This window comes from Bombus fervidus, chromosome 10, assembly GCF_041682495.2.
Source record: "Bombus fervidus isolate BK054 chromosome 10, iyBomFerv1, whole genome shotgun sequence".
Taxonomy (NCBI): Eukaryota; Metazoa; Arthropoda; class Insecta; order Hymenoptera; family Apidae; genus Bombus; species Bombus fervidus.
In genome coordinates, this window is record NC_091526.1 from 6787705 (window position 1) to 6802154 (window position 14450).

Consider the following 14450-nt stretch of genomic DNA (forward strand, 5'->3'; position numbering starts at 1 on the left):
AGAATTTTGACCGAAACGCTTACGGAGAATTGAAACGATACCATATTTATTGTAAGTAAAAAGGATTCTGAACAATTTCGACTGAAATTACGGTTTTACAATTTGTTGTTCCAAAATCAAATTCGTACCAAGACCAAACTTAAATTAGAATCAAAAGTTCAAACTAAACTTCAAACAAAGTTTAAACCAAACTGAATCGATGTAACAACTGGTAAACAATTGATTTCGTACGATAATATGTCTCCCATGAACTCGTACAATTACCTAGCAAATTTCAAAGATCTGCTTGACTATAATTCTCAGAAGCATGTTTCAACGCGTCCCGCGTTTATCGTAATGTCAGTCAAAAGCCAAGGTGGCCACGGGGGTCTGCTTCGTAGACAAACTGGCCATCCGAGGCAGTGATACTGGCTGAATTCAAATTTATTACTGAAAGGACGACCCTTTATATCGTCGTTTAAAGCTTGACTTAAAAGGCACGAAATTTAGCGCGGCAAAGTGGCGGTACGCGTAAATTTCGATGCTCTACCAAGCCCGCTTTTGGAATTGCCAACCGCTGCCTGCGCATTGTCCTTTTACTACCGGGCGATGCAGTCGGTTATCCACGTTTTCAACTGGAACCACGACATTCGCTCCCAATGCGAGTACATGGAGTCGTGAATGTTTGGTTTCTACCTTTGGTTGAGCTGTGGAGAGTCCGGCTAACCCGGCTGAATTTATGCGCGAAGAGGCGAATTTTCACGACGTACGACGTTAAGAACATGCGAGGAACATTTTTTTTGTAAGATACCGACAAATTTCTCTTCTGACGTAGCGTTCGAAAATAATTGTTTTAAATGACGATGTGATATTTACAAAATGCTCCGAGCGATTTGTTCTTAAACATTTTCACCCCTGTCCGATGTTGCCCGTGGGTTCAGCTTGGTAATTTATTAACAACCTGTACGTCGTCATTAATTCTCGTGTTGCACAACAGTCGGTCACGTGGAATTTGCACGATGTGTCGACTCACTCGATTAACGGGTACAATGTTTCAAATATTCGGCCAGTTACAGAGTTAGCTACGCCTAGAATATCAGGGCTAACACAACAAGTAGCCAACGCAACGAAGTGACCTACTAAAACTGCCCTCTTGAGTTGCATCAATTTGTCGATACTCCGCAACTCTCAAGGCTAATTATCCTCGCGATTAGGTAGCGAAATTAATTTCTCCCTGAGAAACTTTCCCTCTGTGTAACGCTTTTACAAAGAACCTCCGGCGTCTGATTTTGGAGAAGGGGGCCTGGATGCTTCGGAAACACCTCGTGAATATGCGTTTAAACTCTCGTTCCGCAGCTGCGCCGGTGGGTTGTACGGCCGCGTGCAAGCCTGCAGATTACACGTACAGGGTCACAGGTACGGGGTTAGAGAGGCTGCAAGGTAACAACGGGGGAAGATGAAGGCGAAGAGGGAAGAAGCGGAGATCCGGGGGAGGTAGCTTGCATTATTTACACATGAGGGAAGGTAATGCTCATAGGGAACTACGGTTAATAGCTCTCATATTTTAGAATTTTCGTCGTGGCAGCCCTTCTTTCCTTACTGCAGAGCCTTAACATCCTTTCCCTTCTTTTTCCTTCTTCCTCTTTTTATAGTCTGGCTCGTTCGTTGAAGCGAATACAGCCCTCCGGCGTGTTGCCTCCTCTATCCGGTGGCCGTGGGTCTCGCATAATAATTTTCACGGCTCCTGTACGGCCTGGCTGCCGAGATTGCTTTTTAAACGGCGCCCTGGCAGGACCTCCCTGAGTTCGCGGCTCGCTCTTTCGCGATTAGGGGATTAATTATTCCATGGACGTCATGAAGCGCGAATTATACCGTTTAAACGGCTGACCTCCGTGATTTATTCTCGGTTTCTACGTTGATTAGCCGTCCGACACACTTCTCCCGTTAGGTTGCTAGCTGTTTTTTCGCCAGTTTTAATTAATCTTTTCGAAGTTTGAATAATAGAGGATCAAAGAGGTTGACAGCTTTACGAGACTCGGTGAATTTTCATTGCTTAACGTGCCGTTGGCGCTTGGTCGCCACTCGCATTCTGATATCATTTTCAACGGAATTGTTTCGTTGATCCGACAGAATGACTGCCATCTGATAGGCCGCAGGGAAATGTATTTTTCATATGCGCACGCCAAGCGTTAATTGCATACTTTACAGGGGCGCGCGCCCGCGGTGGCAACGGCGCGATGCAATTTCGCCACAGCACTCGGTCACGGGAATTGATGTCGAGAGGGTCATCGGGTTAAGGGATGCGTTATGACATTATTGTTCAAGTTTCACTGGTAGTACTCGAAATCTGCTTTTCTTCGCACCGGAGAATCCGGTCGTCAAACAATCGTACATTGTACAACACGCCCGGGTTGCTTTTCTTTTTCGGAAATTCGAAAGCATCCTGGCGTCGACAGAGAAACGAAACACAGACCTTGCATTAAGAGTATAATTGAATTGCGTGAAAAAAACTCGAACGCGATAAAAACGTCCGCATTTGTACGTTCCTTTCTCTCGAATCCACATATTCCGGTTGAAGAAACTGCACAACTTCGACTCACCGGAATTGGAGGTGGAAGAAAAAGTGGACCAGAGGGGAAGAGAATAGACGCACTTTCAGCCCTTGCGTTTCTTTCGAGGGAAATGCTCCTTCTGGACCACCTATAGCAAGCGTCCGTTTGATGGTTTCGCAGAAGTTTTGGGTCGGCAAGTTTCGAGAAACTTAAAGTTAACTGTAACTCAATGCGCACGGTTCTCAAGTGACATAACGAGTGAAGAGCAAATGCGAAAGGGTGCAACAAACAGATGGCGTTAGACTTGCTACGATCTCGCTTTGCAGTCTTTGTAACGTTGCACAGGACGTAACTAAATCCCCTTAACTTTGCTAGAAAAATATCCTTAAAAAATAGTCAAGAGTAGACTGCTTGAAATCAAAGTAACCGTTGCCCGCGGAAATATTAAATCTTACAAACCTCCTACCTTTTCCTTCTTATTTAAAGAAACCCGATCTTTCGAAGTAAGATTTCAGATTCGACTTGGCGAAAGAAAACTCGTACTTCTTTTACCGACAGCCTTAAATCAATCTGTCTTGAGTAAACTCCAATCAATTCCTTAAACGTTTCAAGATTCTTGCATACATTTGATCGTTCCACCGTCCACGCTAATGGATGAAACATTATGAAGGAATGGAAGAACAGAAATCAGGGAAACTCGGAAGACCGAGCGCGATTTAAATTAAGCTGGAAGCGACGGTAACCGGAACAAGGACAAATTGATATATGAAATCAATAATTCTTCCAGTATTTGGATCCATTGGTGCATAGCTCGCCAGTATAGGAGCGACACAAATCGAGTGGCGTTATCGTGAGCAACTCGTGCGCGAAAAATCCAAGTAATTATCACCGATATCAGCCACTTGAAGCAGATTTCTGCTGCAACAGAGAGGAATTAATGGCATCGATGCACTCGCATCCTGGAATACCAGTCATTGAAATTTATTTTCGGCTGAGGATAGAGGAACAGGGATGGAAAAAATATCCCGAAGTTGAAAACCGCGAGAACGTTATTAGCCGGTGGAAAGTGGTAGCTGCAAAGCGGCCATTGAAAGAAATAATTCGGCGCTTTTTTTCCATGGCCTCGTTAACGGTCATAACCGTCGTTTCAACGATGGTCGGCCTATGAAACAATCGACGGTCCGGTAAAGTTGGGCTCCATTTTGCGCGATGTACCGATTCGGTTGGAGGAATCGCTTTCAAATCGAATTACGGCTCCGGTAACTTTTCCCATTGATGTAGTTGCGCAGAAGGAACGAGGACGGAGAAGAGAGAAGAAAAGAAATAAAGGAGAGAAACAGCTGGCAGGTATCACTAGCTATTCTTGGGCTACGAGGAATGTTAAACTTTCTCTAACACTGGTAATTGACGTGGATATGAAAAATTTCTCGACTTTGGTCGGAGGTAATTCGAACGAAAGGGTGTAATAAAATTTCATTGGAGAAGGGAGAGAACAAAAAACCGCAACGCCAATAGCGGCGACCCTAATTCATTCTGCGGCTGATTTTATTTCTCCGCGGCGACCGTAGAGCGTCCTCGGTTCGACTGTGCGTTGTGTGTACATCGTTCCTGTGCGCTCGTAGCGGTGACAAAATCGTGGAAACTGATTTTCACGTAGCACCAGGGAAATTTGTGAGAACCGTAGTCTAGTCGCGTTAGAGGCACAGCCTTTGGAAAGGATAGAGACGCGTGCGAATCAACGTATGAATTACTTAATCCACTGCCTATACACGGGCCAGGCTATAATAATCGAATTATATGCGAGATTGCGTCTGCAAAAAGCCTTTCACGTATCCACCATCCGCGTATTCGGCTTAATGTCGTATCGTTGCCGACGCAGTCGGTTAAATGCTGTGCTTATCAGAAACATTTGTCGACTTTGCGTTGTGCAGTCGGCTGGCTATTCATCCGGGCATGGAAATCGAATTCCAATTACCCACGCAAGAAACATATTTGCAATTCAACCGGTTTCGTGAAGGGAATTACCCAAAGAATGTTTAATCTTTTACCACGAACTCGAAGCAAAGGGTGTTTCGTTAGACCCTTTATGTTCTTATTAAGGGATAATACGTTCGATTTAAAAGAAAAAGACTTGGAGGATTCGTAGAAACTCAATGGAGTTTTGACTGATAAAATCTTTGACGATACTTTTCACGATCCGTTAGTTAAATGGGTATAATTTTCTGTTTTAAACACGATCTATAAACGTTCGGTCATCCGAAAGACAGAATTTTCATTGATAAAGAGAGTCGGCTAAAATCTTTTCGAAGTTCGATAGCCTTTTATAAATTGGTAAAGCGCATCGTGGATAATTTTGTTACGGATATATTTTCGATAGTGACAATTTGTTTCATCCTGTCGAAATTTTCGTCGATATCTCATCGTTCATTAAATCATTTTTACATGTTAATCCAGCGCTTATTGCAAAAGTAGCAGGGAAAATTGAAAAACATGGAAGTAACAGCGTGTAAAGTAATGATTAAATCGCGCTCGATTTACATAATTCCACGTAAACGAGAGGGACAGAGTCTGTCCCCGGTGCACGTGAGAACCCATCGAAAGTTTCGTGTTTGCGGGTACATTGCGTGTCTTCAAAGCTGATCATTTCTATGGTGTTAGCATGCGTTTAATAGCGCCGTTAAAGCACGGGTATATTATACGTACGGCTTTGCTCGTAATTCGTGCGCCGCTGCAAAGGGAAGCCTTAATTAGTACTCATAATTATTCGTAATTAGCACTCGGCACCCCGTGGTTTAGGGTACTTGTGAAGCTCTTCTGGTTGATGATGACGCCGCTGCTCGCAATGGAGAAAAAGAAAGAAATAGAGAGAAGGGGAAACGCGGACCAAAAGAAGGAAAAGAGGAAGAAGATGTGAAAATGAAAAAAAGAGAAAAAGAAACTACCGACTGAAAATCATTGCTTTCACTCCTCATCTCTCGAGTCCAAGCGAGTATTTATATCTCGAGCGCACCCTTTGTCTTTCTCTCTCTCTCTCTCTATCTTTCTCCCTCGTCTTCAACCTTCAAAGTATTTCGTTCTCTTTAGTCAGGCCTGTTTTTCCATGCTATTCCTCTTCATATATCCTTGATCCTGAATCGAGCTCGCACCATTCAAACGAAGGCTTTCGCGGGCTCATGCGACTTTAACCCTCTGCTTTCCCGACCTCGCTTTTGCGAATCGTTCACCGTCGGAGATTTATGCGCGCAATTTAGAATCTCGACTCCGATATCGAAACCGTAGGTATCCTTGACGATCCACGCGAAGAGCAGGTTATTCGGATCTCTAGTTACCATTATTCGACACGATGGGACCTCGCCGAGGGTAGCAACGTAATTCCCCTATTTCAAAATCTGCAGCCCTTTTGTAATTTATCACGAACCGCGGAATGATAAATTGCGTTCGAATTGATAGAGTCCCCGTTGCGCCTCCACGTGATTCATTCCCTTCGAACCGGTGATTAAATACGCCAGATATTATTAACGATATTTTGGAAATTTCGACGGGCCGATTCAAATTTTCTTGTACTAGAATACTAATTAAATTAAATAGTTACAAACAGCTTCTCTCGTAACGTTTTTTACCAACTTCTCTATTCACGTCTATTTCATTCCGTTTTCAACATTTATTCACGATGCAAATCGTTTTCACATAAATTATAAAATGCAGTTGGCGCATTGCACGGCAAAGGAGATCAACGAATGAAAAACCCTTCGGCTTTCCTCCCATCTTCTGCCATTCTCCAGTCTGTTCTTTTTTTTTTCTTTTTTTACGAAAGTTTTATAAAAAACGACGGAATGTTGCCAACTCGATGTCGGGATATAATTAAAATTTGCCTGCTCGGATTTGATCTTATCTCGTCGGCCATCCTCTTAGTCCCGTTCCCGACAGCTGTGCTCTCGCGCCATCTCGCTCCACGGTTTTTCACGAACCCACGTCCGCAACCAACACCGGTTGTCGTCGTGTCCTCCTTCTACCACCCTCCGGACACTCGAGAAGATAGAAGAGACTTACCAAGGAAAAAGTAAAAGTCTTAATTAGCGGCTGAGATCCGAGAGGTGCTCAAGAGTGGAGGTCGATTACCCTCGAGGCCCCAGATACCACTGCTCATCTCGTCTCTGTCCTTTCCTCTTGCTGGAAAAAAAGGAACATGAGAAAGAAAAAATTTTTTCATTCGTGCTCGCTACCTTCCCGATGAATTCCCTGAAAAATTTGATTCCGTTAATACGACGGCTGACTCGTTAGGGAGCAACCTGCCGTGGCTCATTAGGAAATTCGCGGAAGAATTTCGGCGCCAGAGAAACTCGAAAGTTTGCGTCTGGCGTTTACCACAATTGCGGACACGTTAATACGCGCAGGATTTAGGATCACCGTACGTTTTATTTGGTTCTTTCTCCGAATGATATTCGCTAACCGACGATTATGAACAATTTATGCAAACTAGTAATATGATATTCTATTTGTGAGCACTAATAATCGGCCTGTAGTGGGTTATTGTTCCGTGTACAGCGTAATTTTGTTTAATCAGCCTTGGATAAAATGATGCACGCAGCTATTCATTGTTGTGCCTGCGTATTTATCGTTGAACACAATTATTCATTAAAATAACATGTCGACCTGTTATGCTAGCAGATTTTTAGCAGGGCATAAAATTTGATTTTATCATGACCGTTATGCCGTGAAAACAAAACTGTCGCGAGGAACCAGGACGTTCTCGTTTAAATTGTAGCCGTAAACATGGTATCGGGATATATGTAACCAATTTCCTGTTAGTCTCGCAACATTTAATCGGCTTCGTAGCCGTAGCTGTGTATCATCGACATATTCGATGCGTTTGTCGTGCAAACAGACTGTCTCCCTTCGAGTTTCTTTCTATCGTGATACAATAAATTCATCGACGAGATCAAAGAAATGGACGTATATGTGCGACGATTCAATTATGCGAAACGCGACGTAAATTCGATAACTAGATGTTATGTAAATGCATTGAGATCGTGAAACTCAAGTCGTATGCTTCTATTGTGTATAATACTGTGCGTATACTCTATTGTTCTTTTATAACACGTTCCGATGGTTATTCCTGTCGTCTAATTTTTCCGGATATTTTTCTCCAGCGTCGATATGAACGCGTTCCTTTTATATTCTTTAGTATCTTTACTCGTATTTTTAGTTCCCGTTTCTTCTTTTATTCACACTCGATACGAAGCAACGAAGATGCCCGGCTGTTCGTTCGCATGGAAAAACGGTCGTATTTCTACGGCAAAAGGGGTTCCATTAATATCTATTAGCAAGCCGTACTCAACGTCACTTGAATTTGTTCTTTCTCCCTTTCCCGCGGCGTCGTTTCCATAGCGAAGAGAATCGAGAGTAAAGAGGGACCCAGCTGAAGGAACAAGGGATTCGGTTGTACCTTCAAATATGAGGAATCGTTTGTTCTCATTAAGTAACAGGGGAGGATTGAAGTAGCGATACGTTAGTGTCACGCTGAACCGATACGGTTCTTGAATTATCGATACACCCACTTTGCTGAAATCGGTGAAATTTTCATGCGTGTTCCCGTAAAACTGCTTTCGCGAAACGTCTTCTTAAATGGTAATGTGATAAGGGACGTGTCTTTTCTCATTTCGAATAATAAATTCGAAACATTGAATTCCTTTGTTAATAGTTTAGTTCGACTAAAATTATTATTACGGTTGGATAACGGAATATCGGATGAACGAACATAGAAAAATCCGACCGTGTAAAAGGAATATCTTGTGTGATTTGATTTTTTGAAAATTACATTTTATACGAACCACAAAAGCTTCGCGTACCTCTTTCGGAAATAATGACAAAATTTTTCCAGTCGAGGCGCACTCGTAATAATTTCAGTGAATTTATCGAACGCCACGTCAGAAAAAATTTATTTCCTTTACTGTGTATTCGTGTGCTTTGCATGTTGTTCGATAAAATATAGTGAAACACGCGAACGCTATTTATTCTATTAATTGTCTTTTCTATAATTAACCGACTTTTTCACGTCTCCCTTGTTTAATGCAACGCATTTGATTCGTCGATCAAGTCTATTTGTCTTTCTTGCTACAGGAGGCCGCACGTGCGCGTAATTCAGCATACAGTGAATACGCGTGCACGAATCGCTGTGGTACGGGCCAGAAAAATGCTGGAAACTCGTAAAACGCGTACAAATTCAAAGAACTCGTAATTAGTCGACGGGGAACACGTGTCGGTCATGAAAAAACAATCGTCGCCTCTCCCTTTGCCACTTTCCCTACTCTCTTCTTTTTTTATTTGTCGCTTTTGCGAGGTTCGAGCCAGGCTGGACTTGAATTTCTTTTTTCGACCGAAAAACGCGAGGATATCGCGTCTGTCAACGAAAATGTTCAACGCGCGATGGTATCAAGTTGGCGGTGGCTGGTATCTCGGTGACACAGTGTGTTCGAAATGTAACCAACTAAATTAAATATTGTCGGTGAAAAGAATTACGCATTACGCGTACGGCCAGACGACTGTATTTTCCAGCTTGGCTGTTCGATTTTCTGTAAATCGGATTTCACAATGCATTCCTTTCAGCCGTTGGAATCAATTCGAAATCGTACAGTTGATTTGAAAAATTAACGCTGTGCGATCAAGGTAACCACACGCGCAAATATTTTAATCAAACAAAAGCCGGCCTATAACGAGATTGAGCGATTGTTTGTTCAAAAAAATATTTAACGAAGTATTTGTCGGACAGGCTCATCGATATGTGTTCTAGCCGGTCCCGTTAATAATGAAATAAAATAGAGAGGAAGAGCCGGAGGATTGATTTCGATCTACGCATTGGTGACTAATCGGAAATTGGCGAAAGTTTAGCAAGAGATATTATCCATCATTCGCCCTCGTTCGTGATACGCTTTTTCAATTTTCGAACGTCGCTTCTTTGACGTGAATCCGGCCCTGGTGTGAATACGATCGCGGATGAGATAGCACGTTGATATCGACTTGTTTGTAAAATAGCAAAGAATTCATCGGCCAGCAACTGTTTTCATTTTGCCAGTGATAGCCTGTAATTGTCGTTAATTCCTTTTTAATTATCCGTTTTATGTCCCCAAGTGCCGTACGTGCCATACGCTGTACTCTTCTATCGAAAGCAGTTAAAATAAAATTAATTCGACGTTCGTGTAATCGAAGCTTTTCCTCTTTTTTTTTTTTTTTTTTTTTTTACACCTTTATCTTATAGTAATATGGTATAGTATATAATTATTGGACTTAACGTCGTTGGTTAAGCATTAAGATGGATAATCACGTCGGTAATGTACGACAAAAAGTGACAATACCTTTTTATCATAATTAAAACGTCGCGGTTTAATTCACGTCGATATTCCTAACGCAAAGAACATTTTCATTTGCAAATGTCGGAGTGTTTGAGATCCGTGACCTGCTTCCGCAAGGACCTTGCGGCTCTCAATTTTGTGGGTGTGCCTATCGTACAGTTGCATCTCTTAAACTTATTTAAGTTTTGTCATATTTTATCCGCTGGGACGGACGATACTTCGAAGAATGAGGACGAACTGCTCGAAATGAAATCGTACGAACGTACCTGTGCTATGATGCTGGTTTGCGTTCAATCCTGCATAATCTACCAAAGTGTTTTGACTCGGCAAATCCTAGAAATTGCTTAAAGAATGATAAGAGAAAAGAACGGAGAATGAATTTCGTATTTTATGAACGTTTCTATTGCAACTCATTTGTGGGTTCGTATTTTTGGAAAACTTTTCCAACTTTCCAATATATCCGTTATTTGATTTCCGATTGGTTTTTATCCATAAAGGAGTTGATTATGATAAGTTGCTAATATTAAGCAGAGTTCTACTTATTTCGATAACCATATTCTTTCTCTCTTTTATTTTACCATAAAAAGCTTATAACGTAATAAAAGTAAGATTGCATGATGAAGGATGGAACGAAGCGTATAAAAGCAGGCTGAATAAAAGCAAAAAATAGCGGAGGAAAGAAATTTAAATGTTAGAAATTATGTAACGCTTTGAGCGGCAACTGAAACGAGAGGCGCCTAAAAAATCAGTAGTCACGGCTCATTACTGGCTAGAAAACCGTGGCGAACAATATATCTCTACATAATCCCCGCCTATTTTTCTCAGGTTTAAGTTTACACTGATTCTTTATAGGGTAGAATGAAATTTCTTTTTTTACAAAATGCTACATATTTATTTTTAGCATTTTAAACTTAAACGGTCGTCTTTAAACTTTTATAAATATCAATCGCTTTTAGATATTCAAATGTTAGCGAGCGCTTTGAAATATTCAGGCTATAACTATCATTTTGAAATTAACAGATTTTGATGGTTATTTCCAGATTTTTAAACTTTAACGCACGAATTTGTTAGGTTTTACACTCGTTTTTCAAATATTTCGAGAATATTTTCAAGATCTACAAATTTCATTATCTACTACATAAAGACCGTAATTGCAAGATTATCATTTTCGAAGGTACATTTATCAAAACCATCATACCTGTTGTTTCTTATACCAAAGAAGATACGATCCGTTTTTGTTACCTTGTAGAAACACGACTTTTGATCAGGTTTTCGTTTCGTAGCGTGCGCTGTTTTAGCTGATTTATTGGTGAGTTACTTTCGTCTCTGTTAGCTCGATATCGGTTTTTCCTCCTTTTTTTCACAGGGCTGTTCGTGTATGATCGTATACGTGTGTGTCCTGTGTGTTATCCCTTCCAGTCAACCAACCAACGAGGCGCTCGATCACTAGTAACGTTTATCCTCGATGCTCAGCCTTCACCTCGTGCGCTACTGTTTCTCCTGTCATCCCTTTCTCTTTCTCTATTTTGCTCCTTTTTCCCTATCCTTCCGATTGCCTCTGGAACGTCACATCGTGTGACAGACCCTCGTCACTTGCTGTCTGCAGTCAATTGCAGAGGACTGGAGCCCGGGTTACTGACCTTTTGAAAGTTTGTCGTTTCGAAAAAGCAGACAACGAACGAACGAATGAACGAACGAACGGGGGCCACTCGCCAGGCGAATGGATTGTCCGGAATTCGTTCGTTCTTCCTCTCACTCGTCAGTCGGCATCATTGAATTATTTGTTTCAATATATCTTTTTTTTTTGGCCTGTTGCAGATTCTACGGTACCCATAGGCCTCTGCTTGTTGATCGAAAAGGGCCTGTCAGTGGTGAGTAACCCTTTTAATATCGCCGGTAACCTAACCACTTTTTTAAAACGAACCGCAGTAAACGTATTCCTCGTGCTAATACAAACGACACAGGATGCGCGGTGATATTAAAAAACTTTCTCTTACGCGTGAGCGTGCAGGAAAATTTATACATTTTTTCGTGGCACATACAGAACAGTACAAAAAGTGAATCGACCGAGTATAGCGTTGAAAAGGGAGAGACGAACGCGTGCCGGCTGCTTAAGAGAGAAATAGACGAAAGTTGGAAAAATATTTTTCACCTGTTTTGCGGCTGCTTTTTTTCCTCCTCCATTCCTCTCTCCTCCCTTTTGGCAAGAAGCACGTTGCTAAACTAAACTAATAATAATATCTGGAGCATATGGCGTCGCTGCCGGAAACTTTACACGTTCGTGAAGCAAAAATGGCAGACGTGTAGAAGGGACGAGCTGCTGCGGATCGTTGCATTTTTCTCGTATTAAAGCCGACCATGTTGCTTCCGATTCGGGAACGCCTTTTACAGCTTGCATTGCTAAACTGTCGATTCTCATTCCCGTGAATCTATCGGGAAGCGTTAACGCTCGTCGTTCCCTTTTATTTTTCCAGAGAATAATCGAACGAGGTTCGGTTGCTCGCGATACGGCGCGAAATCGCGTTTCAAACGACCCGCGGATCAATAATTATCGCGCCGGTACCTCACAAACAGAAATCTAATTTCTAATTTCTCTTCTTTTCCGCGGAAACGTTCGCAGAAACGATTGCACCGCGAACCAGCTCGAGTCGTAAAGTCAACACGGACGCGGCTACTTACGTTTTGGAAATTACATTTTTTCGTTTATAGTTCCTCAACGGCACGAAAGCAATTTCCTGGTCAGTAATTTTGAAACTTTATGAGTTTACGACTCCGGCGCAGACCGTTCTTAAAGAATATACGGATTTTCTGTACGTGTCACATAATCACGCCGCTATCAACCTCACCGGTAATTCTATTTCTGCCGGAAATAATTTTTCGCCAATTAGACCGCTGTACAAAAAATTTCTTCATATTTGAAACAACCCTTGTCTCATACTAAAATCTCTTCTATAGTACGTTTCAAGATATGCGAGTCACGTCAGTTCCGTAAAAATCACGAGAATTTTATGGCTAAAGCGTACGGTTCTTCTGACCAAGTAGAAGCTCCAGTTCTAATCAAATCAGTGTGGAAATCGAACTAACTCGTAGAAACCTTGCTCGCAGCTGGATCAGCATAAATTGCACCTAGACAGAACTCGCGGATTAAACGAAGTTTATTAAGTGAAAGCTTGTTGATATGCAGGTGCAGTTTGCGGGATATTATGCCGACATGCTATGTCGGAAAAGCACGTAAGCTAACACCGAAAGAAACATTTCCCCGAATCTATTTCAATTAGTTTCTCTCTTTTACAAACCGCTTGAAATTCGTAACCCGCTAATGTAACGGATTATGAACCCAGCTAACCAAAAGTGGAAGTTTTCACTGGTTCGAATCGATTCGATCGACAGTTTCAGCTACGAACCACAGCGGTGATACTTATTTCCATGGATCGAGCAGGGAGGTTGGGACAATGTCGTGAAGGCTGAAGTTTTATCGAACGCGATAATAGCAAGTTTAACATAAAATCTAAAGAGTTTATTTTCTTATCTCGAAGCCGTAAAGATTGTCGGACTAGGCTATGAAATGCACACCGCAGTTTTGATGATCGGCCTAGCGTAAGGACCACGTTGCAAACCGTGACTCTCATCTTCCTCTCCCTCCCTTTCTCTCTCTCTCTCTCTCATCTCTTCTATCTACGGCGAGACGAATTAGCGATGCTCTGGCTAACGTCTATATACCTTATATCGTATATTCCCCTTGGCGATGACGCAAATACACGTCTAGTATCGTGTCAGCGTAAACATTGCTCGTGCTGACTCCGCTCAGGGACTGCCTTGTACATCGATCAATGTACAGCAGAAATCCATCCTCGTAAATCTAAATTTTGCACGAATTTTAAAAATCTGACCAGAGAGCCTGCCTCGTCGTTAGGCTTCATTGTTTGCAGAAGGAAGAACAGAAATTTTGTTAAATTCGCGTTGATTAATAGATATACGAAGTGAACTTTACGTATATTTAGAAACTAAAATTTCATCCAGATGAATGGGTTGTTTTCATTATGGTTTTTCTGCGTATTCTGAAATATAAACGTATCGTGTAAATATTTACGTTTTCGGATCGCTCGTATCTATTCCAGGTACGTAAAGGAGACGAAATATTTACCGTCCTTGTCGCCTAGTGTACTCCTTTCCGGGTTAAATTTGTTTTAAAATCAGTCGCAATTCAGCTGTCGCCTGGAGCAGAGTGGCGTTCAAATTCCTGCGTCGCTAATTAGAATGGATTCCCGTGCTTTCTGTTCAAGTTCAATATGCGTATACGTGCTTGCATATCTACATATATCTGATACCCCAATTTTGGTAATTCGACGCGTGCAACTTTTAATCAGGTGAGATTCATTAACGATTAAAAAGATCTAGCTAATTGTAACACGTTGATAAATTACAAACTGATCGGATGACGATTGTTTATCATCAGGACAATCACAGGGACAGTCATCGTATAGAAAGTTCTACCTGTTTCTCCCACGTTCGCCCCCTCAACAAACGGGTAATTGTATTTACGTTTTATATGAAACGTGTGTGGTTTAAT

The 14450-nt window shown here is 41.8% G+C and overlaps 1 protein-coding gene across 1 annotated transcript in view; it reads left to right on the top strand.

Annotated features, from left to right (window-relative positions):
• The window catches only part of Mdy (diacylglycerol O-acyltransferase), a 92181-nt gene that overhangs the window by 23640 nt on the left and 54091 nt on the right, over window positions 1–14450 (top strand). Inside the window, exon 4 of the mRNA XM_072011283.1 lies at window positions 11699–11751. Within this exon, the coding sequence (XP_071867384.1) occupies window positions 11699–11751 (53 nt within the window). The remainder of the gene's footprint in view (window positions 1–11698; window positions 11752–14450) is intronic.